This window comes from Mesocricetus auratus, unplaced genomic scaffold (assembly GCF_017639785.1).
Source record: "Mesocricetus auratus isolate SY011 unplaced genomic scaffold, BCM_Maur_2.0 Super-Scaffold_100009, whole genome shotgun sequence".
Classification (NCBI taxonomy): domain Eukaryota; kingdom Metazoa; phylum Chordata; class Mammalia; order Rodentia; family Cricetidae; genus Mesocricetus; species Mesocricetus auratus.
In genome coordinates, this window is record NW_024429193.1 from 20,507,638 (window position 1) to 20,532,639 (window position 25,002).

The 25,002-nt window shown below is 42.7% G+C and overlaps 1 protein-coding gene across 2 annotated transcripts in view; it reads left to right on the forward strand.

Moving 5' to 3' along the window:
- The first annotated feature begins 9,516 nt into the window (after positions 1-9,516).
- Positions 9,517-25,002, forward strand: part of Metap1 (methionyl aminopeptidase 1) — a 30,766-nt gene continuing 15,280 nt past the window's right edge. The window contains exons 1-4 of one of the 2 annotated variants that reach the window (XM_040751721.1): positions 9,517-9,785; positions 16,529-16,580; positions 19,150-19,259; positions 20,458-20,518. In XM_040751721.1, coding sequence (XP_040607655.1) covers positions 9,672-9,785; positions 16,529-16,580; positions 19,150-19,259; positions 20,458-20,518 — 337 coding nt within the window. In that variant the 5' untranslated portion in view covers positions 9,517-9,671. Of the gene's footprint in view, positions 9,786-16,528; positions 16,581-19,146; positions 19,260-20,457; positions 20,519-25,002 lie in introns of both variants that reach the window. The other variant, XM_040751720.1, reaches the window with a different exon arrangement.

The window sequence follows — 25,002 nt, forward strand, 5'->3', positions numbered from 1 at the left end:
GAGTGTGAACTTGCAAATTAACAAAATCAGAAATGTAAAGGGGGGCATAACAGACTCTGAGGAAATTCAGAGAATCATCAGGTCATACTTTGAGAACCTATGCTCCACAAAATTCGAAAATTTAAAGGAAATGGACAAGTTTCTGGATAGCTATCACTTGCCAAAGTTGAGTCAAGAACAGATAAGCAATTTATTCAGACCTATAACATCTATGGAAATAGAAGCAGTCAATAGAAGTCTTCCAACCAAAAAAAGCCCAGATCCAGATGGCCTCAGTGCAGAATTCCACCAGAAATTTAAAGATCAGTTTATACCAATTCTTCTCAACTTAGTCCACGCAATAGAAGCAGAAGAGTCTTTGGCAAACTCTTGTTACGAGGCTTCAATAACCTTGATACCAAAGCCACACAAAGACACACCTAAGAAAGAAAACTTCAGACTAATATCCTCATGAACATTGATACAAAAATACTCAATAAAATACTGACAAGTCGGATCCAAGAACACATCAAAACAATCATTCACCACGATGAAGTAGGTTTCATCCCAGGGATGCAGGGATGGTTCAACACATGAAAATCCATCAATGTAATCCACCATATAAACAAACTGAGAAACAAAAATCACATGATCATCTCACTAGATGCAGAAAAGGCCTTTGACAAAATCCAACACCCCTTCATGAAAAGGTCTTGGAGAGATCTGTAATAACAGGAACATACCTAAATATAATAAAATACAGCAAACCAACAGCCAACATCAAACTAAATGGACAGAAACTCAACATGATTCTGCTAAAATCAGGAACAAGACAAGGCTGTCCGCTTTCTCCATACCTTTTCAATACTGTACTTAGAGTTCTAGTTAGAGCCATACGACAATAAAAGGAGATCAAGGGGATACAAATTAGAAAGGAAGAGGTCAAACTTTCACTATTTTCAGATGATATGATAGTTTACATAAGTGATCCAAAAAACTCTACTAGGAAACAACTACAGCTGATACTTGCAGCAAAGTGGCAGGCTACAAGATCAACTCAAGAAAATCAGTAGCCCTACTATATATAGACGATAAAAGGGCTGAGAAAGAAATCAGAGAAACATCACCCTTACAATTGCCACAAGCAACATAAAATACCTTGGGGTAACGCTAACTAAACAAGTGACAGACCTGTATCACAAGAACATTGAGTCTTTCAAGAAAGAAATTTAAAAAGACATAAAAAAAATGCAAAGATCTCCCATGCTCTTGGACAGGTAGGATCAATGTACTAAAAATGGCAATCCTGCTAAAAGCAATCTACAGATTCAATGCAATCCCCATTAAAATACCAGCACGATTTTTCACAGACCTTGAAAGAACAATAATCAATTTTGTATGGAAAAACAAAAAATCCAGGATAGCTAAAACAACCTTATTCAACAAAGCAACATCTGGAGGCATCACCATCCCTGACTTCAAGCTCTATTATACAGCTGTAGTCCTGAAAATAGGTTGGTACTGGCACAAATATAGACAGGTATGATGGGGGAAGTCCTATGTACATGTCAATAAAGCACTGTTGGCCAATAGGGAACCAAGATAGGTGGGACTAGGAGCCCAGGAGGACTCTGGGAAGGAGAAACACAGGAAGTCAAGATATAGCTGAATAGGGATAAGAAGCCTGGAAACCTCTCTGGTAAGAAAAATACTTAGATTAGCAATCATGGGATAAATACTTAAGTCAGAGCTAGCCAGTAAGAAACAAGCAAGGCCAACAGCTTCATAATTAATATAGTCTCCTGTGTGTTTATTTGGGACTGATGCGGCTCTGGAACCAGGCTGGCGGGAAGGCTTCTCTTTACACAGGTAGACCAATAAATCGAATTGAACACCCTGATATTTACCCTTACATGTATGAACTGATCTTCGACAAAGAAGCAAAAAAATATACAATGGAAAAAAGAAAGCATCTTCAACAAATGGTGCTGACATAACTGGATGCTGGTATGTAGAAGAATGCGGATCAATCCATGTTTATTGCCATGAACAAAACTTAAGTCCAAATTGATCAAAGACCTCAACATAAATCCACCCACACTGAACCTCTTAGAAGAGAAAGTGGGTGGTACCCTTAAATGAATTGGTACAGGAGACTGCTTCCTGAACATTACACCAGTAACACAGACAGTGAGGTCAACAATTAATATATGGGAGCTCCTGAAACTGAGAAGCTTCTGTAAGGCAAAGGACGCAGTCAACAAGACAAAAAGGTAGCCCACAGAATGGGAAAAGATATTCACTAACCCCACATCTGACAGAGGGATGATCTCCAAAATTTTAAAGAACTCAAGAAGCAAGTCTCCAAAATACCAAAGTATCCAAATAAAAAGTGGGCTACAGAACTACATAGAGAATTCTCAATTTAGGACTCTAAAATGACTGAGAGGCACTTGAGAAAGTGCTCAACATCCCTAGCTATCTGGGAAATGAGAATCAAAACAACTCTGAGATACCATCTTACTCCTTTCAGAATGGCTAAAATAAAAAACACCAATGACAGTTTATGTTGGAGAAATTGTGGAGAAAGGGGAACACTCTTCCACTGCTGATGGGAGTGCCAGCTCATACAGCCACTTTGGAAATCAGTATGGAGATTCCTCAGAAAAATGGGAATAAACCTACCACAAGACCCAGCAACTCCACTCTTAGGCATATATCCAAAAGATGCCCATTCATACAACAAGGATGTCTGTTCCACTATGTTCATAGCAGCATTGTTTGTAATAGCCAGAACTTTGAAGCAACCTAGATGCCCCTCAACTGAAGAGTGGATAGAGAAAATGTGGTACATTTACACAATGGAGTACTATTCTGCAGACAAAAAAACACAATGGAATCCTGAAATTTGCACTAGAAGAAACCATCCTGAGTGAGGTAACCCAGTCACAAAAAGAGAAACATTGTAGAGTGAAGCCTTTTCCTTGCCAGCCGGTTTGCTTCTTCTCCACTAGTGGGCTCTGCCACATTGTAGTCCCAAACAACACACAAGATGCTGTATTAATTATGAAGCTGTTGGCCTTGCTTGTTTCTTACTGGCTACCTCTGACTTAAGTATTTAGCCCATAATTGTTTATCTAAGTATTCCTCTTACCGGAGAAAAGGGTCAGGCCTTCTTACCCCCATGGCAGCTACATGATGACTCTCTGTGTTTCTCCTACCCAGAGTCCTCCTGGACTCCTAGTTTCACCTATCCTTCTTCCCTATTGGCCAACAGTGCTTTATTGACATATACACAGGACTTCCCTATCATAAACATGGTATGTACTCTCTCATATATGGATTCTAGACATAGATCTGGGGAGTGCCAGCCTAAAATCCCATAGCCAGAGAATCTGGGAAACAGAACCTTCATTCAATGGCAATTGGAAGCAGAGGCACACTCCCACAGCTAAACACTGAGCTGAACTCAAGGAACCCAGAGAAAGAGAGGGAGGACTGATGAGCAAAGGGGTTAAGACTGGGCTGGTTTAACCCCCAGAAATAGCTGATCTGAAAAGGGTTAGCTCTTGAATCCCAGACTGATGGCTGGGAATCCACCATGGGACTGATCAAGACACCCTGAATATGGGTGTCAGTGAGGAGGCCTAGGCAATCTATTGGGCCTTGGGTGGTAGATTAGTATTTATCCCGGTATACAAATGGACTTTGGGTGCCCATCCAACAATGAGAGATTCACCCTTACCCTGGACTCTTCGGGGAGGATCTATGCCCTGCCCTGAATGAAATGACAGAATATGGACACTCCCATGGAGGGCCTCACCCTCCCTGGGGAAATGAGTGGGTGGTGAGGGGTTGGTGGGAGGGAGTAGAAGGAGGGGACAGAAAGGCAGAGGGACCTGGGATTGACATGTGAAGCAACCTTGTTTCTAATTTAAAATGAAATAATAAAAAAAGACTTAGAGAAAAAAAAAAGAATGATTAGAGGAACTTAACCTCTGGAAGGCTACTTTGTAACCTTCACCCCCTTGAAAAAAACAAAACAAAACAAAACGGTGTTTCCTCAAAGGCCTTGTTGCATTCCTGAAACTTGGTGGCCTGGAGCAGCTGACCTGGTTCCCTATTTCTTCATTTCCTTCTCTCTGACTTTTTGAAAATTAGGCAATCCCAAAGCATGAGTGATCAGGCTCCACCCAGTGGGGAAAAGGCACAGTACTCGGGAGTAAGAATAAAAACCTATCACATTCCCTGCTATGAGCTTGCTGCTTGAATGAAGCAACATACTTTACAAAAGTAAACTGTGACTTGCCATTTAAAATAATAATAAGATAATGAGAGAAGGCGCTTCATGTTGGGGGGATGTGGTATGATAAAAATTGCCTGAATGGAGTAGCAGTGTGGTCAGTAGACAACCAGGCAATGAGCTATATTGCAGGAGGGCCAAGGCCAACATAAAGAATTGTGAGAAGAGGCTCATAAATTGAGAGAGGTGGAAACAAACAACATGTTTTGAACTACATATTGCAGGTCATGATCTCCAATAGCTTTCTGTCTTGTGAAATATGAGAATTTTCTTCTTCTTCTTTTTTTTTTTTTAGGATTTAGTTATTTATTATGTATACTGCGTTCTGACTGAATGCCAGAAGAGGGCACAAGATCTCATTATAGGAAGTTGTGAGCCACTGTGTGGTTGCCAGCCACCAAGTGGTTTCTGGGAATTGAAGTCTGGACTTCTAGAAGAGCAGCCACTGTTCTTAAACTCTGAGCCATCTCCCTAGCCCGAAATGTGAGAATTTTGAAGAGTACAGGTCAGTTACACCTTATAGACTCTCCAGTTCGTGTTTGTCTGATATTTTATTCTGATTAGCATTGATTATGTGTTTTTGGGTAGGAAAACCAGAAAATACACCCCAATTTCTTCATGGTTCATATAAGAAAATGTACAAAATTGATTTGTACTTTATGGTGATTTTCACTTTGACAAGATGTTTCTCTACTGTAGCTTACAAATGTTCTTCCCTTTTAAATGTTCTGTAGGGAGTTATATAAGGAACTACATAAAGATATGATGAACTGGGGCTGGAGAGATGGCTCAGAGGTTAAGAGCACTGACTGCTCTTCTAGAAGTCCTGAGTTCAATTCCCAGCATGGTGGCTCACAGCCATCCATAATGAGATCTGGTGCCCTCTCCTGGCTTGCAGACATACATAGAGGCAGGATGTTGTATTCATAATAAATAAATAAAATCTTTAAAAAAAAAGATATGATGAACTGCAAAAAACTCTTTGACTTAGCAAGTGAAAGAGGAAACACACAGGCATGAAGTTGTAGCTAAAAGAATGTTTGTTGATATCTTTATAGCAAATAGCAGTTAGAAATAGCCCGTATTTCTATTATTAGTGGATTTGATTTAGTAAATTATTCATAGAATACACGTAGTCACTAAAGTATGAGACAAATGTATTAGTAACAGTAAATAAGTTTACAATATAGTATAGAAAACAAGTGACTACGTTGCATTATATGGTGCAGTTAAAATATATTTTAAAGTTTTATTTATTACTGTGGTATATGTGTGCATTTGTGCCATGGGATGCACATTGGGAATCAGAGGACAGCTTTGTGTGCTGTGGAGTAATCTTTCTGTATGCTGTGCAAATCTGTTGCTCTCATTGTTAATAAAAAGCTGATTGGCCAATAGGTAGGCAGGATTTTAGGGGCAGAGAGATCGCTGAGATGAAGGGAGGTGGAGTCAGAGGAGTTGAGTGAGCCATGAAGAGGAAACAGGAGGAGCAAGATAAAAGAGAGGTAATGCCACATAGCAGAATGTAGATTAATATAAATGGGTTAATTCAAGTTCTACGAGTTAGTTATTAATAAGCCTGAGCTACTGGCTGAGAGTTTATAATTAACATTGAGTCTCTATGTAGGTTATTTGGTGGGCAGGAAAGAAGTCTGCCTACATTTGTACAGTTATTTTTCTCCCACCTTTACATATGTTCTGGGAATTTAACTCTCTGCTTACGTTTGAGGGGCAAGCACTTTACCTCTGATCCATCTCGTCAGTCCTCTCAATATATCTCTACATACCAGGACTTAATACATCTTTCCCAGTTGTGACCCTTTCTGCCAGAGAAACATTTACACAACCCTAAGCACAGAGGTACATACAATGGTATACAAATTAGACATTCACTGATAGCAAATCACAAAGACATTTTTAAAAAATCCTTTGGAACCAGTGAGACAGCTCAGGTTGGTAAAGGCACTTGATGCCAAACCATCCAATGTGTGTTCCATTCCTGGGACTCACATGGTAGAGAGAGTGACTCTGCAACTTGTCCTATGACCTCCAAATGCCTGCTACAGTGTGCATGGGCCAACACACACACACACACACACACACACACACACACACACATACACACACACACATACACACACAATGCAATAAAGAAAATAATTCTTTGGTGTGGAATAACATTTTAAAAATACTTAAAATATATTTTATATTTATGTGTATGTGTCTTGTGAGCATATACCATGTGTACAGAAGACTATGGTGTTGCAGAATATTAAGCTGTGTTACATTTGTTTATGTTGTGGAATTTTGTTTAATGATGCAAAGATGTGTTGTATTCCTTTATGTTGCATTTGTTTAACTCAGTGAAGCTGTGGTACTTTGCCTGTCTAAGACACCTGATTGGTCTAACAACGAGCTGAATGGCCAATAACAAGACAGGAGAAAGGATAGGCGGGGCTGACAGGCAGAGAGAATAAATAGAAGGAGAAAAAGAAAGAAGAGGATCAAGGAACCAGAAAAGGAGGAGAGGAAGACTTGAGGGAGCCAGCCACCCAGGTACACAGGAAGCCATAGAATAAGAAGTAAAAGTAAGCCTGGTCTACAGAGCCAGTTCCAGGACAGCCAGGACAAGGACTACACAGAGAAACCATCTAGAAAAATAAAAAATAAAAAATAAATAAATCTTGGTTGAGTATTTGGCACTACAGGTCATAGAGTATATTTCATGATTTTCATAGTCGATTAGTATCTTGATTTATAATTGCCAATGCTGAGAATGCTTTGTATTGTTATGCCAGGTTTTCGGAATCCCAGAGGCTAACCCAAGGAAAAGCAAAAGGTTTCTTTTAATTGTTCAAGCTGGCCACCTTGGATCTCACCCCATGGTGGGGAAGTGAGATGCCAAACAGCCAAAAAGAGAAGCTTTTAAAGGAAAAAGGGGAGGGAGACTCCTGAGATGGCAAGTCTCAGTTCACAAGGTTCCCATGGTTACAGAGATTACTTAGCACGCAAAGTTTCCACACAAGGTCCTCATGAAATGAAGTGCCTTGACAGTAACTGTCACCCGGTTAGGTAAAATTAATTGGCACATCTGTGGGCTAGGGGCGTACAACCCGGAGCACATCCTGCGATCTTAAAGTTTTACTACCAGTAGGTCAAGAGGCTATCTGGTTCCCGGTCTTCTCAAAGCAAGCGGGTAGGGGCAGATGTTGGTGAAGTTTCCCGAGGGTTCGAACTTCTGGTCATGTACTCCATGATCAGAGGGCTCTCTTTCTTTGTCACAACCTAAACGTTTATTAATTTTTTTCCACCGCAGTATAAATACATAGTACAAAATGGCAGAAGTATATTCTGGTTCCACTTTAGGTATTATTGGAAATTCTTTCTAATCCAAGCCAAAATCTACTGAATAATTTAAAAAAATGGCCGGGCGTTGGTGGCGCACGCCTTTAATCCCAGCACTCGGGAGGCAGAGGCAGGCGGATCTCTGTGAGTTCGAGGCCAGCCTGGTCTACAGAGTGAGTTCCAGGACAGCCTCCAAAATAATACAGAGAAACCCTGTCTCGAAAAACCAAAAAAAAAAAAAAAAAAAAAAAAAAAAAAGAAATTCAAGTCAACAACTCCAACAGCAATGTATAGAAACAAACATTCAATTCACTAAGCAGAGTTCTAACTACCATAGGGTAACTGCTACTCAAAGGCAATTGAATCTAAGGATACACTGATTTGACATTGGTGAAGAATGATGGTAGGGAAATACTAGAAGTCTGTAATGAGACCATTATGCTGATGAGCGAAATACCAAGTATGGTAAAACAAACAAACAAACAACAAAAACACTGTAATTCACAACACACGGAAGTTTCCAGCGGAAGCATTTGTTGGCTGCCTGTGTGTGTCAGCACCCACTCGCAATGCGCTGCGTACACAGTGGACTCCGAATTAACTCTGCTGAGAAGTCCTGATGTACCTGCTAAGCGCGGCCGGAAATACCTGCGATGCATTTTTTAAAAAAGATTTTATTTATTTATTATGAATACAACATCCTGCCTCTATGTATGTCTGCAAGCCAGGAGAGAGCACCAGATCTCATTACGGATGGTTGTAAGCCACCATGTGGTTGCTGGGAATTGAACTCAGGACCTCTGGAAGAGCAGTCAGTGCTCTTAACCTCTAAGCCATCTCTCCAGCCCCACCTGCGATGCATTTTGCGTTTAATTTTGAATTAACTTTTGGTCGATAGGCTTTCAAAAACCTTTTACTATTGCCAAATATTTTGCGACCCCTCACATTAGAATTTGTGAGCCATAGTTTAGGAAGCTAGGGTTTGTAGTCATGTCACATACAAGCATACACATATGCAGTCACTGATATTTTATGCTTAAATGTATACATTTTTAGTAGAAGCTATACAGTGGTTATACAGCAAAAGTTATTCAAACACGAGCTTTTCTGGTCTGTTGAGGTGGAAAGATAAATAACAAAATCCATAACATTTTGTTGATCAAATAAATATCAATTTGCTTCTTTTTTTTCTACTAGTGACAAACACAAGTTAGTACATATGTATACTTGAAAGATGAAGGCGACAGGTTTGTATTTGATAAGCTCTAAAAGAACGTCCACATTTCTTGATTAGCACAATTAATATAATAAAATAATTATAATATAAAATCAGGTTCATACAAAAGATCATTGGTATTGAACAATCTTACAGATACCAGCACTGTTTATTTCAATGGCGGGGTGTGAAAGAAAGGCTTCAGGAAGGGCTGATTTCAGTCCAATGTGGACTCCATTGATAGTTTTTGAGAATGGGCTTCTTTATTTTGAGGAGGTTTCAGGCAAGCACTGCCAGAGAGCTCAACTCAAAAAAGGGAACTACTTCCCAAAGAACCACGCCCTTTCCAACCACCTGCGAGTGTGGGAATTTCACTGTCGGCGTCTGGAAGTCACGCGGGAGGCGAGAAGGCGTCCAGACAACGGAAGTGTGGTGTAGTGGGGTGGGAATCCGCGGACCCCACGTGGTACCGGCAGCGCAGCTAGGGTCAGGCGAGCCACCCGAGGCAGGGCGAGCTTGCTGGGCGGGGCGCCAGCACGCGTGCGCGGTGAGGGCGGGGCTGTCGGGCGCCCGCAGGACGTGCGGGAGAGGGGCGGGGTAGCAGGGGAGCGCGCGCCCGGGTGAGGGGCGGGGCGCTAGGCGCGCGTGCGCGGCGGGGGCGGGGCGCGCAGCGTAGGGACGGGCCCTACTCGTCCCCGTGCGGCGCCCAGGCTTACAGGCCGAGCTCCTCCCCGGCTGGGTCTGTCCCCTCCCTCGGCCGTTCCTCCTTCCTCCTCCTCCTTCTCCTCCTCCTCCTCCGGCAGGCAGGCAGGCGGGCAGGCGGGCAGCATGGCGGCCGTGGAGACGCGGGTTTGCGAGACGGACGGCTGCAGCAGCGAGGCCAAGCTCCAGTGTCCCACCTGCATCAAGCTGGGCATCCAGGGCTCGTACTTCTGCTCGCAGGTAGCCGCTCAGCCCGCGCCCCTCCGGGCCTCCGCCCCCGGGCCCTGCTGCCTCCCCCTCGGGCCTCGGAGCGGCCCGGGCCTCGGGAGCCGGCCGCCGGCGCTCGCGGGAGCGGAAGCTGACCTGCGGCGGGTTCGGGCTGCGCTTCCGCGGCGGGGAGGGCGGCCAGGTGTGTGGGTAGGTGGGGACGCGCGGGAGCCGGTAGCCTACGACCTCCGCCCGAGCCGGGGTCGGGTCTGGACGCCGTGGCCGCCCTCCTGGGGCTTCACTCGGGTGGTGCCTGTGCAATCCCGGACGGGGAACGGAAGCAAGCCGCCGGGGCCTCGGGGTGGCCGCAGCCTCCTGAAGAGGGGAGCCAGTTTCAGCCTCATTCCCCATGTGTTTTACTACCGTGCTTTGACATTTAAGCAACTTTGGGTGTGGGAGTGGAGAGGGAACTGTGTAATTCATTCTTTTCCGTTGGCATCTCGGGTTATTAGTTGAGTTGAAGAGTCACTTCTGTTACTGAAGTTCCCATGGAGTGGAAAGGACAGTTCCCTCAATGGCTATTCTTTAAGGCTCTGATGTATTTAGGAAGTTTTGTACACCCGAGCAAACCCCTGACAGAAGAGTGTGCTTACTGAACAGTATTTGTGTTCCGTTGGGTTTCCAGACTCAGAATGATGGCAAGGCAGCAATAGGCAGTTAGGGACTCTCAGTTAACAGTTTCTTGACGAGGGGCATATAAGTATTTTGATAATAAACTGATAGGTTCCTGGGAGAGGTGAGTTAATCAATAGTCCAAAGGCCTTGGTATGCTAATTCCTGTGAGATCTTGAAGTAACTTCCCGAGGTCCAGCGTTACCCTGTACAGACAGAATGAGGATCGTTTTCCTTTTTTATTTCACAAGGTTGCACTGAAAGTAAGGCAACGCCATATAGATGTAGATCCTTTTTTGTTGTTGTTTAGGATTCCAGTACAATTTAATACTGATATCTAAATAAAGTTGAATAAAAATAGTTATGTGGCCAGGCGGTGGTGGCCAGCCTTTAATCTGGGAGGCAGAGGCAGGTGGATCTCTCGAGTTCCAGGAAAGCCAGGGCCACATAGAAAAACCCTGCTCTTGGGAGGGCATCGATAGTAATGTGAAAACAACAAAAACTATTTTCAAGTATAAAGTACATGCAAAGAGAAATGTGAAATTAAAACCTATGATTAAAAGTATTAATAATTGTAGACAAGCCATTGCAAGAGATCTCACTGTTGTAAGGGTCTTGTTTTTAGGGAGTATATGATCCTTGACCTTGTTGCTATCGTTTTGCAAAAACGCTGCACGTGGAGAAGTGTTGCCTGATCTAAAAATAGCATTAGGGCTATCAACCCAGTACAGGGCCTCTTGCGTGGCTTTAACATTTTCCAGTTCTAACTTAATGAGTTCTGTGTGGGACCTGGACTTAAAACAAAAATTTGCTATGAAAATTGTGAACCACCTGATTAGATTAATGTAGTCTATACAGTGTTTAATAGTACACACCTTTAATTGCACACTTGGGTGACAGAGATCCCCCTAGGCTAACCTGCTTTCCGTAGTGGGTCCTATGGAAGAGCAACCAGTGCTCTTAATCATTGAGCCATCTCTCCAGCCCAGCCACTATCCTCCCTCCCTCCCTCCCTCTCTCCCTCCCTCCCTCCCTCCCTCGATAAGAATTTAACACACATGTAATGGAGGTTTATGGGAAGGGTTGGAGGGAGGAAAAAGAAGGGGGAAATGATGTAATTATATATTAATTAAAATATATATAAATGCTTAAAAGGTTTTGGAAAACTTCATCAAGTATGTTATGAGGAATATTGAATTATTGTAGTTTGGAGAACTGTCAGACATTTGTCAGAACATCCCAGACTATTTATGATAGAAAGAATGTAGCCTCTGCTGGATTCTGTAGGTATATTGTAGGCAGATGGTTCTGTCCTGTCTGGCCTCACAGTCATTTAGACCCAAATAAACACACTGAGGCTTATATTAATCATAAACTGTTTGGCCGATGGCTCAGGCTTCTTATTTATCATTAACCCATTTTTATTAATTTGTGTATCTCCACATGGTCTTGACTATGCCTGGACCTCTTGCTCCCTAGGCAGCTACGTGGTGTCTTGCTGGCAACTTACTCTCTGCTTTCCTCTTTCCAGCCTTCTCCTAGCCTGGTAGCCCTGCCTGTACTTCCTTCCTGCCTACATCTTGCCTGTCCATTGGCCAAAAACAGCTTTATTCATCAACCAATAAGAGAAACATATTCACAGCATACAGAAGGACATCCCCATCATCGTAGTAGTAGTATTACTGCTAGACCAGTAATCAGACCTTCAGCGTGGTGTATGCTTTCTTCATTCCTATTATTATCTTCCATGGCTGCTTTGTAAAACCTGTCACTGAGTCAGTTGTAGTAGTTCATTCATTTCTCCACTGTAATTCTTCACTTTGTAAACAAACCACTCAAACCAAACCAGACAAGATCTTGCCTATAAAAGTCATTTTCCCCACAGTTGGATCATGCTTATTTCACTGTTGAGACTCTTACTGCTTTTGATGTTGTGATTCCAAAATTAGGTAGCTCTTCTCAGACTAGCCGATTATCTTGCTGTAGTCATGGGCTGTGCTTATACTCTTTACTTACTCAAAATGTCACTTGCTCTCTGAAATCACAGCTGTTCTTTCAGTCCCAATAGAGCCCTTAGCAAGCCACTGTAACTTTTCCTAAACACATTTTACATCACCGTTGAGACTAAGGGTTTTCCTTGCCATTGTTCTTTTTAGAGGTCCCCCCCCCCCCCCCCTGTGCCTCTCACTCTCCTTTCCCTGATACAGCTTGTCTTTGGGATCAAACCAAACAACTACAAAGACACCTGTTTATAATGCCATAACTTTTTTTTAAAAATATATATAACGTTTTAATGACCTGCAGCTACCTTACTTGTTAGAAGACGGAAGACAGTGTCTTTGATCATAAGGTGAGGCATCATTTTCATGGCTGAGTGCTCATTTCCTTGTACTGTACTTTGTATGCAGCAGGTGGTGGACACATTTGAATGAGTGAGTAAGTGTCTGGAAAGGCAGAAAGAGTCGTCTGTGTGACTTTGCATAAAGCTTCGACTCTCATTGTCTTTTGGAAATGGGGGCACTAGTAGTTCCTACCAGAGATGTTGGTAGGTGAAGTGAGTAGGTAAGACACTGACCAGAGAAGTAAAGTTACGTAAATAAAGGCTCATTTTATTGTTAAATGCTTAAAAACAGAAATACTTTTATCTGAGTTGTTTTCTTTTCAGAAAAGTTCTTCCTTTAATGGAATAAGACCCATTATTCTTAAAATTGATCTCTCCAAAGGTGGTGATGTTCGTCTCGATAGGTATCCCTTCTTACTGAACTAATAGTAGTTATATGTACACTGTTTTCCTCACTTGTGAGAGCTTTGTTTTTTGAGATGGGGCTGAGGTTTACTCCTTTAGTTTTCTCAAGTTCCTTGTGGTATCAATGTACTCTCAGTTCATTAAATGAGAAGCTGAAGGAAAGGGCCTGCCATGGGAAGTGGGATTCTACTCTTACTGTATCTTTTGAAAGAATAGGTACTACTGGACAAGGTGTCTATTAATTACTGTCATTTATTAATTATGGCAGAGCTTAAAATTTCAGTTTCCTAACTGCTGTGATGTAACAAGGTTCTATGCTGCTCATTGTCTTTCACAGCTGAGAAGGGACTGAATGGTGCATTACAGTGCATGAATTCCAGAGCTTAAAAAGTCAGTGCCTGTAGCTAAGTGAAGGAGACTGCCCCTGCAATCAGACCTGGGTCCCAGTCTCTTTTTTTTGTTTTGTTTTTTTGTTCTTTTGAGACAGGGTTTCTCTGTATTGTTTTGGAGATTGTCCTGGAGCTTGCTCTGTAGACCAGGCTGGCCTCCAACTCACAGAGTTCCGCCTGCCTCTGCCTCTTGAGTGCTGGGATTAAAGTCGTGTGCCACCACCGTCTGGCTGGGTTTCAGTCTTTGCTCCAGTATCCTTGTAACTTTTTTTTTAAGATATTTTTATTTATTATGAATATAACATTCTGCATCCATTTACGTCTGCAGGCCAGAAGAGGGCATCAGATCTCATTATGGATGGTTGTGAGCCACCATGTGGTTGCTGGGAATTGAACTTACGACCTCTGAAAGAGCAGTCTGTGCTCTTAACCTCTGAGCCATCTCTCCAGCCCCTCCTTGTAACTTTTAAGAGAGGACTGATGGATGGTACCATTCTTAGAGTGAGGAAGGAGGTGAATAAGATCATATAAAATGCCTAGCCTAGTGTTTGGTAAATGATTTCTTATTACCATATTTATCATTTAGATTTATTTATCATGTGTGAAAGTGTTGTGTCTGCATATATGTGTTTGTGCCATGTGGGTGCCTGGTGTTCTTGGGGGTCAGAAGCAGCCATCAGATCCACTGGAACTGGAGTTAAGGATGGTTGTGGGTGCTGGGAACTGAACTCAGGTCCTCTGTAAGAGCAACAAGTACTCTTGACTGCTGAAGAATTGCTCTGGTCCTAACCTCATATAGTGAAAGTAGGTTTAAAAATATATTTGAGAGTAAGTATTGTTTAACAATGTTTGGGTGAAATATTTTTTGAGACAAATTCTTATGTAGTCCAAGCTGGGTCCTCCCTAAGGACTTGTGGCAATCCTAACTTAGCTTTTTTATGTTGGGATTATAGGCATATGCACCTCTATGCCTGAGTTATATTTTGGACAAGTTATTGCAACCAGTCAGCCACTTTTTCCAGAGCAGCAGTGACAGAGAACGGACTCTTCAGTCCATAGATTACTAGTACATAGTAGATGTGCCTGTCCATTACTTGTCAGTCTCCGCTTCTGTCCAGAAGTGTCCATCAGTGATTCTGTCCGTCATTTGACAGCTCACATGTAGGCAGCAGTGGGTGTTTCTCATCCAAATGTCATGTGATATCTTACAAAAATAATTAGAAGGAATTGACCAACCAAGATGGAAATATGACAAAATTCTAAAGATAATGTTGGACATAGAATTTAAACCAAATACATAGCTGTAAAGGCATATTTTGGGGCAAGTTAGATAGATGGTGGGGTAGTGAGAGAGAGCATTTGCTCTTCCCACAGAGGACTAGAGTTCAGTTTCCAAAACTCATATGGGATGGCTGTCAGCTGCCTTGAAGTTCCAGTTCCTGAGGTTCTCATGTTCTCTGGTGGCCTTTGTGTACACTACTGCATGTGCCTGTAACACACACACAAATCTTAGAAAAAAAAAGACATGTTGGTGATGTGGGATTGTTGACATTGCAGGCTTTCTAAAGACCCTAGATATGTAGCCAGAGGAAAAGAGGGTGGTGTGTATCCACCTTTTTTTTTTTTTTTTTTGGTTTTTCGAGACAGGGTTTCTCTGTGGCTTTGGAGGCTGTCCTGGAACTCACTTTGTAGACCAGGCTGGCCTAGAACTCACAGTGATCCGCCTGCCTCTGCCTCCCAAGTGCTGGGATCAAAGGCGTGCGCCACCAACGCCTGGCTAAAAGTTTTTTGCATTTGTTTTTGTTTTTGTTTTTTTCCGAGGTAGGGTTTCTCTGTGGCTTTGGGCTTTGGAGGCTGTGCTGGAACTAGCTCTTGTAGACCAGGCTGGTCTCAAACTCCCGGAGATCCACCTGCCTCTTTTGCCCATTGAGAGCTCTTTTACTGTTGGTTACTGTATTAGTTTTCATTGCTCTGGCCAGCTTCCCAGGAAGAAACTCAGGAGGATGGCTGTTTTGGCTTACAGTTTGAGGAGGGATTTAAGTCCATGGCAGTGAGGAATGCTGGTGGGCCAAGCATGAGGCAGCTGGTCACCTTGTATCTGCAGTCAGGGGGCGGACCAGACGCCAGATCTTACGGCTAGCTCCAGTGACCCACTGGAGCTCCTTCCTAAGGCTTTGCAGCGTCCCAGATATAATATGGCTAGCTAGGGAGTCACGTTCAAACACAGTGCAGGGTGGACTTGGACAGGGCTGCCATACGATTGTTATAGAAGGCATTACATACAAGCTCAGGCAAAATGCTCTACTGCCGAACTCTAACTCTACCCTAGATCCCTTTCTGAACTGATACTGTGTTGATGGCCTTCCCTCCTCCCTTCCCCCTCTTTCTCTCTTTTTTGGGGGGGTTTCGAGACAGTGTTGCTTTGTAACAACAGCCTTAGCTGTCCTAGATTTAGCTCTGTAGACCTGGCTGATTTCGAACTCCCAAGATCTGCCTGCCTCTGCCTCCTGAGTGCGCCACCACTGCCTGGCCCTGGCTGATGTCATTTCTTAAGGTTTTTTTTTTTTTTTTTTTTTTTTTGGTTTTTGGAGACAGGGTTTCTCTGTATTGTTTTGGAGGCTGTCCTGGAACTCGCTCTATAGACCAGGCTGGTCTCAAACTCACAGAGATCTGCCTGCCTCTGCCTCCTGAGTGCTGGGATTAAAGGCGTGTGCCACCAACGCCCAATATCTCCCTGCAAACCCTTGTGTTTCAGTCTTTTCATTTATATTTCATTTTTTGAGGTAGTCTTTCAGTGTGTTGTCCTGGCTGGCCTGGAATCTACCTGCAGGCCCTTGCCTCCAGAGGGGTGGGGTTAATGGCGAGTTGCCACCATGCCTAGCCAGTAACTGTTTCTTCTGTGTAACAGTCCTTAAAAATGTTTCTGACTAAGGAAGGCCTGAAACTGATTTCCCTGTTTGCTCTTTTAGGACTGCTTTAAAGGAAGTTGGGCTACTCACAAGTTACTACATAAGAAAGCAAGTAAGTAGCTTTGCTTGTCCTTATGCCTTTGGCCTTGGATGCAGCTTTTGTGCCAGGGTCAGGACTCCTCTTATTTCTGAAACTAATTCTGACATCTGGGATTGGTCTTCAGTAGTATGTAGTAAAATACGTCTGATTACATCTGGTTAATCTTGTTCATGCATGTACTATGAGAACGTGAGATCTTTGCTAGGCTAGTACCTGATAGTGCCTTTTGGCACCCTCTTGTCTTTCCTAGAAATGCCTGCATACTATACTGTAGGCTGAGGATGCAGGGCCTGCTTGATTTTATTTGGCCAGATCTCTGTTAGTCTGTAGCTGATACTGGTTTTAAATCCCTGACTCCCTGTTTCTACCTCCCAAGTGCTAGATTATAGGCATGTGTCACCACACCCTGTTGATTTTGGGGTGTCTTGTGTTACCCCACAAATTGTTATCTATTTCTTAGCCATTGTTAGCCACACTGGTGTGGCTGTTATTCAGATAGCCTTTCTGCATCGGCTCCTCATCCTGTAAGTGTGGATATTAGTGTGACTGACCTGAGACAGCCTGCCATGGTTCCCTGGGAACCGACAAGAACCTGCTGTGCTAATGATTTTGGTACCTTGTACTCATCTGCCTCTGTTTCTAGGAAGGAGCTCATTGGTCTAATGAAGTTTGTTAGAGTGCTTTACCAAAGCACCTGAGGTTAGCCAAACCATCTTTGTAGGAAAAGGAAATAAGATACTTTTTTGTAGTGGTATAAAGTGATCTGTGCTTAATGGGAGTGCTGGGTTATCCATGGGGGATGGGGTGGGATTTGTAGTCTGTGAGTGGGAAATACTGTAAGTGAAAGCTTACCAACCAGAAAGGAAGAGATTTACTGCTTTTGGTTTGTTCCCTTGGTGGGAGTGTACAGCTTGGAGGTCATGTGTTTTTGTCTTATATCTATGCGTGAAGTCTGATGCTCTTTAGCTCACTCACTGCCTGCATCTTATCTGGACCTATGGCACTGTGGTTTTTGAAAAAGAACGTACAGTGTCCTTTGCTTTTATATTTGTCTAAAAAGTTTTGCTGCCAGCCTCAGCTCATTTCAGGGTTATTAGAAATCTAGCGCTTGTCTAGTATGTGAGACTTGGATTAAGTGGATCCTGGAATGTTAGTTTACTTAAATTTTCAGGTGTAAATTTCTAGTGAGTTTTGTGTAGAGATTAGAAAAGAACTTGCTGTGTTTCAGCCTTGTTTGTCTTGGTGGCTTTTGTGTTTGTTTGTGGTCTGATTTCAGTTCTCCTTTGAGAATACTGTTTGTAAAAGGGCGGGAATGTGGATCAGCAGGGAGATTTGAAAGGCTTCCTTTCCTTTCCTTTTCCTTACTTGCTCCCTAGGAGACAGGACTAAATGGTCTTTTAATTTGCATTTACCATTTATGTGTATGTGTACATGCACATGCATGAATACATGCTAGAGTGTGGCTGCCTCCTTTATTCACTGAGCCATCTGGACAGCCCTGGACAGGGACGTAGCTCTCTGTATGACCTGAACTTGATGATTGCCCCACCTTAGTCTCCCGCTGCTGCGATGACAGGCGGGTACCACTGTGCCCAGCCAAAGCCTGAATCTTGATTCTCAATCCTAGATTTAAAGAGATGTATCCTGTTTCAGACAAACCACTTCATGCTAGTCTTACCTGAAACAAGCATCAATTGTCATTTTGAAACTTTTTCAATAATACTTGAATCTAGTGACAGTGAATGGAGTCTATTTTTTTTTTTTTCGAGACAGGGTTTCTCTGTATTGTTTTGGAGGCTGTCCTGGAACTCGCTCTGTAGACCAGGCTGGCCTCGAACTCACAGAGATCTCCCTGCCTCTGCCTCCCGAGTGCTGGGATTAAAGGTGTGTGTCACCAACGCCTGGCTTGGAGTCCATTTTTGTTTCGGAATCAGAAATAATTTTGTATTGGGGGACTGGGGAGATGGCTCAGTGGTTAAGAGCAATGACTGCTCTTCTAGAGGACCCAGGTTCAATCCCCAGCACCTACATGGCAGCTCACAACTGCCTGTAACTCCAGTTCCAGGGGATATGGTACCCTAAAACAGACATACATGTAGGCAAAACACCAATGCATGTAAAAAAAAAATCTTGAAGGAAAAAAAAACTTAAAAAAAAAGCCATTGATTGGTTAAGTTGGAAGTTTTTTTTTTTGTGAGTTTGCTGTAGGGTGATTTAGGATTACTGCTTTTAAATAAGAACATAGAGTTCAGCTGTGGAGTCTGAATTCAGATGGGAAGGTTTAGCTCATATTTGATATTTTCAGTTAAGTTTGTATGAATTGACATTGCAGAGAGCATATGTTTACCACTGGCTGCTGTTCTTCTGTCTGAGACTGTGGACAGCCCCAGGCACTGAGACTGAGGTCGGAAGGTTTGTGAGCAGAGCAGTAAGGCAGCTGCTTGTCAGGTTAGGTTGGACTTTTGGCTCTGGTCTGTGTTGAGCTAAGTGAGGATTAAAGTATGCTGCTCAGCAGCCTGGTGACTGAAGCTTCTCCTCCTTCTCTCCTCGCCTTCACATCTGTCCATCTCTCTCCCAGAAGATGAAAAGGCAAAACGGGAAGTGTGTGCCTGGACTGTAGAAGGTGATGTGAACACTGACCCGTGGGCAGGGTACCGCTACACCGGGAAACTGAGGCCGCATTACCCACTGGTGAGTGTGTAAAGTGAGCAGAATGGAACAGTGTCTCTAAGCGGTTTTCAGTCTCCTGTGATTTGTCTCTGGTCATGACTGATGAGCGGGATTGCCTTCCGAAGGAAGCAGCCAGCAGCCAGACCTGGGGTGCATCGTGTGGGGACTGGTGGGCCAAGGGCAGCTGCGGAGTGGAGAGATTCAGATGGAGACGGACACTTCACACAGTTTAAAAGAGTGGGGTAGAGCCTTCCTCCCTCCTCCTCCCTCCTCCCTCCTCCCTCCCTCCTCCCTCCCTCCCTTCTCCCTCCCTCCCGCCTCCCTCCCCCAATTCCCCCTCCCTCCTCCCCTCCCTCCTTCCCCCTCCCTCCTTCCCCCTCCCTCCTCCCCCTCCCTCCTCCCCCTCCCTCCCTCTCTCCCTCCTCCATCCCGCCCTTCCCCTTCCCTCCCTCCCTCCCTCCCTCCCTCCCCCTCCCTCCCTCTTCCCTTCCTCCCTGCCTCCTCCCTTCCCTCCTCCCTCCCTCCTCTCCCTTCCCTCCTCCCTCCCTCCTCTCCCTTCCCTCCTCCCTCCCTCCCTCCCTCCCTCCCTCCCTCCCTCCCTCCCTCCCTTCCTCCTTTTCAAGACAGGGTTTCCCTGTGTAGCTCTAGCTGTCCTGGAACTCACTCTGTGGACTAGGCTGTCCTTGAACTCAAAGTGATCTGTCCGACCCTGCCTCCCAAGTGCTGGAATTAAAGGCGTGCGCCACCACCACCTGTCAAATATTCTTATGGCTGTCATGAGAGAGTAGTGTATGACACTGCTGTTCTACGAATTTTTGACGCACACATTGTAACCTAATGACGGAGGCTTAAGTACCACTGCAGTCCCTTCCTGTAGGAATTTTGTGCATGAATACAATGTTTTGGTCAGACTCAGCCGCAGCTCACTCTCCTATCTAATTCCTTCACTACATTTCCTAAACACTGCCATTTCTCCAGCCTCACAGCTAATCTTAAAGCATGGGTACCACTCTAATCCTTTCTCAAACATGCATGTGTCACTGACATAGAAGAAAGTAAGCTTAGCCTCCGAGACTGAAATGGGAATCTTACGATATTAACATGTCAGTGCAGATTAACTTATGAAAGCTGTGGCATGAACTTGACTCTTCTGCTTTCTTCCCAGGCTTGTTTTCAGTACTAGTTCATAGTGTTGAGCTGATCTTGTTACTGTTTTCAGATGCCCACCAGGCCAGTGCCCAGTTACATCCAGAGGCCAGACTACGCTGACCATCCCCTAGGTAAGTCCTGCTTGCCTGCTTCTGCATTGATCCCTTGTGGGCTTGGTTATCACTGCGAAGGATAGTTTTCAGTGCTGGACATGTAGTGTATGCAAACTTCTGTTTTTAAAGCCACAGTGGAGCATTTAAAATAAATGAAGATTTTTTTCCCTCACTAGGAATCTGTCCAGTTCTGAAAACTGCTTATGTGGCCATTAAAGACTACATTCAGTATTTTGTTATAAATGAAGTGCCAGATGGGAGGGAACTGTTTGATGTTCTTTTTGCTCTTACGTAAATGAGGGCAGACATGGATGATGAAGGCCCGAGTGCCTGTAGCCAGAGTAGAGGAGTAGTAGTGATGGCGCGCTGGTGGCTGGGATGAGTGTGACCGTGGGGATTCTCTAATAGTAAGGAATTGATGTGTATTTTTGCTTAGCTGTGTGTCAGGCACTGTGCTAAGTTCTCCATTTAATACTTTGAACACTTCTGAGGTAGGTTCTGTTGTCTTCTCTATTTTATAGATAATGATAGTGAGACATGCAGACAAGATGAATAATTTGCCACACAGGTCAGTGGACTTAGTCTCTGACCTTTGAACTTGTATAGTGTTCAGGTTGGACTAGGTGTTGATTGGTTTTGCATGTCAGAAATGAGAACTAGTGAATACCAGAGATTTTTCGTATTATTTATGTGTTCATTTTAAAATTTAAAATGCTTTGGTGTTGACATGATCTAATTACCTAGTCCAAGCTGGCCTCCTATACGGTCAGTCATCTTGTCTCAGCCTTCCGAATATGGGGTTCCATGTCTGCAGCCTGTGTGGACAGCCGTGCCGCTGAATATAAGCTGAGATAGATAGCTGCTTTCCTCTTAAGATGCCGGGAGTCATGTGTCATTTTCTGTATGTACTTTTAAAATTCAGCTAAATCCATTCGGAATAAATTTAAGGAAAACGCAGTATGAGTGACTGATACCTTGGAAGCATGTAATTCCATTGTCATCTTTTGAATGTAGTATTAATTTCTGTTTTAAGAAATAAACATAACTCTGTAGAGGTTTAAGATCATTCCTGAGATACTCTGTGAGTACATATTCTACCCAGTGCTGGTTTACATATAGATGAGCACACCACACACCCCTTTCCACTCTTTTGTTTTCTCTTGTCTTGGAAATAGTCCATACGAGTTATGTAAGTTCTCCATACGTTTTGTGTGTGTGTGTGTGTGTGTGTCATAATTGTCAACTAGGCCTCTGCTAATAAATGGTTAGATTAGATTATTTACATGGTTTTGCTTCTGTGAATTTGATTGTAGTTTCTATTCTTGTATTTTCATCTTTGTCTCCAATTAAGAGTCTTTTTTTGTTTGTTTGTTTTGTTTTGTTTTTAGGTTAATTGTTTAAAGTAATGGTTTGGATCAGAGGATATATACATTTTTATTTTGTGTTATTAGAAATTTCAGAGCCTTTTGCCAATTATTACTCTCTTAAAAAACATGAGTGTGAGCCAGGCTTTGGGTGGCACACTCCTTTAGTCCCAGCACTCTGAAGGCAGAAGCAGTTGAATTTCTCTGTGAGTTCGACGCCAGCCTGGTCTATAGAATGAGTTCCAGGACAGGCTCAAAAGCTACACAGAGAAACACTATTTTGAAAAACAAAAACAAAAATAAAACTGCCAACAAACAAACAAATAATCAAAAAATAGGAGAAACATGAGTGTGCTTGCTCTGAGAGATCACATCTAAAATTAGACGATATAGTGAAGACTAGCATGTTACGTGTGCAAGGATGGCACACAGCTTCATGGAGTGGTCCACATTTTGAAAGAAAAAACAGAACCTTGCTTCTCTTCTATTGTCACCAGCATTGCTTGTTATCAATAATGTTTGTATGGTCTTTATAATTTAAAAGTGCAAGCTAAAATAAAAGAATACACAATTTCTCAACCTTTCAGATGTATAAAGTTTAACATCTTGTTATGTATTATAAATTGTATTTTCTTTCCTTTTGAATGTCTGTTCATATTCTTATCCTCTTTCCCTATTAGATTATTAGATTTTTTTCCAAAATTGATTTCTAAAATGTTCTTTGTGTACTAACATTCTGAATTATGCTTTTTCCTCAGCTGAACACTAATCTTTTGTCATTATATGACAGACTCTCAGCATTTGTATGTAGTGTGATAAATGTATCTTGTATTATTGTATTTGGCTCTCACGTCTTTGGTTCCGGGTTTGACGGGCCGGTTTGTCTGAGCACATGCCATCGCCACACGTGGCTGTTGGGGATGTCTCTGTCTCTGTCAGCCTTGTTGTCACCTTTGCATTTTCTCAGACATTCCCTGGGTATTCTTGCATGTTTCTTTTTCTGTATTAGGTCTATTGTGAGTTTGTCTTGGTTCCCAAAATGTACTGTTGATATTGTTTATTGAAATAAAAATCAATTTGCAGATTAATTTTGGAATAATTAATACCTTGATAGTACTAAGTCTGTCCAAAAATAGGGTATGTTTTCTGTTCTATGATTCTTTTATATCAAAGTTTTCAGGTCTTTTACTTGAAGGTCTTTTACTGTTACATCTCTTCTGGGTATTTTATTGTTTAGTAGTTTAGCTTGTTTGTATTATGGTAGGTAGAGTTGTTGATTTTGACATCTTAACTGCTAACTTGCTGAATTCTTATTTTCATGCATTCATCAGATGATTTGTTTATTCTGTGGCTATGTAATATCTGAAATTGATTAAGCTTTTATCCTTTTAAATTTTGTGTTTTCTTTCTTTCACTTGTGTCTGCTAGCATTGCTGGAATAGTTGTGCCAGTTAATAATGCTCATTCTGTGATGTTCATTGTTTGTTTGGAGATTTGTATCTTTACATGGTAGCTACCCTTGCTATGAGGATTATCTTTCTGGATAGTCATTTCTAGATATGACTCTTTTCTTAATTTATGGTAATGAAAAAATTATTTAGGGGGCTGGATAGAGCTCTGTGGTTAGCAACACTTCCTGCCCTTCAAGAGGACCCAGCTGCCTGGAACTCCTGTTCCAGGATGTCCATTACTCTGACCTCCATCCACTTACCAGCACACATGGCGTATACATAGGATATTTGCAAAACAGTTTGGGCATTTTTCTTTTTTTTTCTGTTTATGAATTTTATTTTTTATTTTTTCTCAATATATGCTTTTATTTAAATTAGAAACATGAATGCTTCACATGTCAATCCAAGCTCCCTCTCCCACCCCTCCTCCCTTGTCCCTCCACCAGCCCACCAGCCAATCCCCACATCATTCCCCAGGGAGGGTGAGGCCCTCCTTCGGGGGGGATCTTTAAAGTCTGTCATTTCATCCTGGGCAGGACCTAGGCCCTTCCCCATGTGTCCAGTCTGAGAGAACATCTGTCTATTTGGAATGAGCTCCCAAAGATCATTTACAAACCATGGTAAACATTTGTCTACTACCCAAGGCCCCAGTGATTTCTGTGGCCTCCTCACTGACACTACATTCATGGGGTCTGGATCAGTCCCCTGTTGGCTTCTCATCCATCAGTCTGGGGTTCAAGAGCTCCCCCTTATTCATCAGCTGTCTTTGTGGGTTTCATTGTCATGGCCTTGACCCCTTTGCTCATCACTCCTCCATCTCTGTCACTAGGTTCCAGGAGTTCAGTTCAGTGTTTAGCTGTGGGTATCTGGTTCTGCTTCCATCAGTCACTGGATGAAGGTTCTAGGATTGCATATAGGGTAGTCATCAACCTAATCATCAAGGAGGAGTTATTAGTGTAGTCTCTCCACTATTGCTTAGTTTGAAAGTTGGTGTTATCTTTGTAGATCTCTGGAGATCTCACTAGTGTCAGCTCTCTCCTCAAGCCTATAATGACTCAATCTATTATGGTATCTCTCATCCTGCTCTCCAGTTTGGACATTTTTCATTTCAGAGACTGAAAACAGGGTTGATTGATAATTTGTTACATTTTTTCCCCCAAGATTTTGAAATTGCTCTTTTGACTGTTTTTTTTTAAGTATATGTAAAACTTAAGTTAGACTAATTTCATTAATGGGGATTATTTGAGTAGTATTTCCCAAACTTTTAGTTATGACCCTGAGAAATGGGTTTTATAACATGATCTGTGAGCATAAAAATAATAATCAGGTATTTCACAGCAATATATACCTGGGACTTTATATTATATAATATAGAATATGGTACTTTCTACTCCTTTTTCACTTTTCTGATGTTAGTTAAAGTAAAGCCCACTAAAATTCATCATAAACCAGTCTGGAGAGATGGCTCAGCTGTTAAGAGCATGGCTGCTCTTCCAGAGGACCCAGGTTCAATTCCCAACACCCTCCTGATGGCTCATATCCTGTAACTTCAGTTCCTGGGGACCAAATGCACGCAGGCAGAATACCTGTACACAGGAAACTTGAAAATGAAACCCAACCAAACAAAAGCAAAACAAAACAAAAAATACCCAACTCAAGAGAGGTCATAAACTGTAGTTTGAGTACC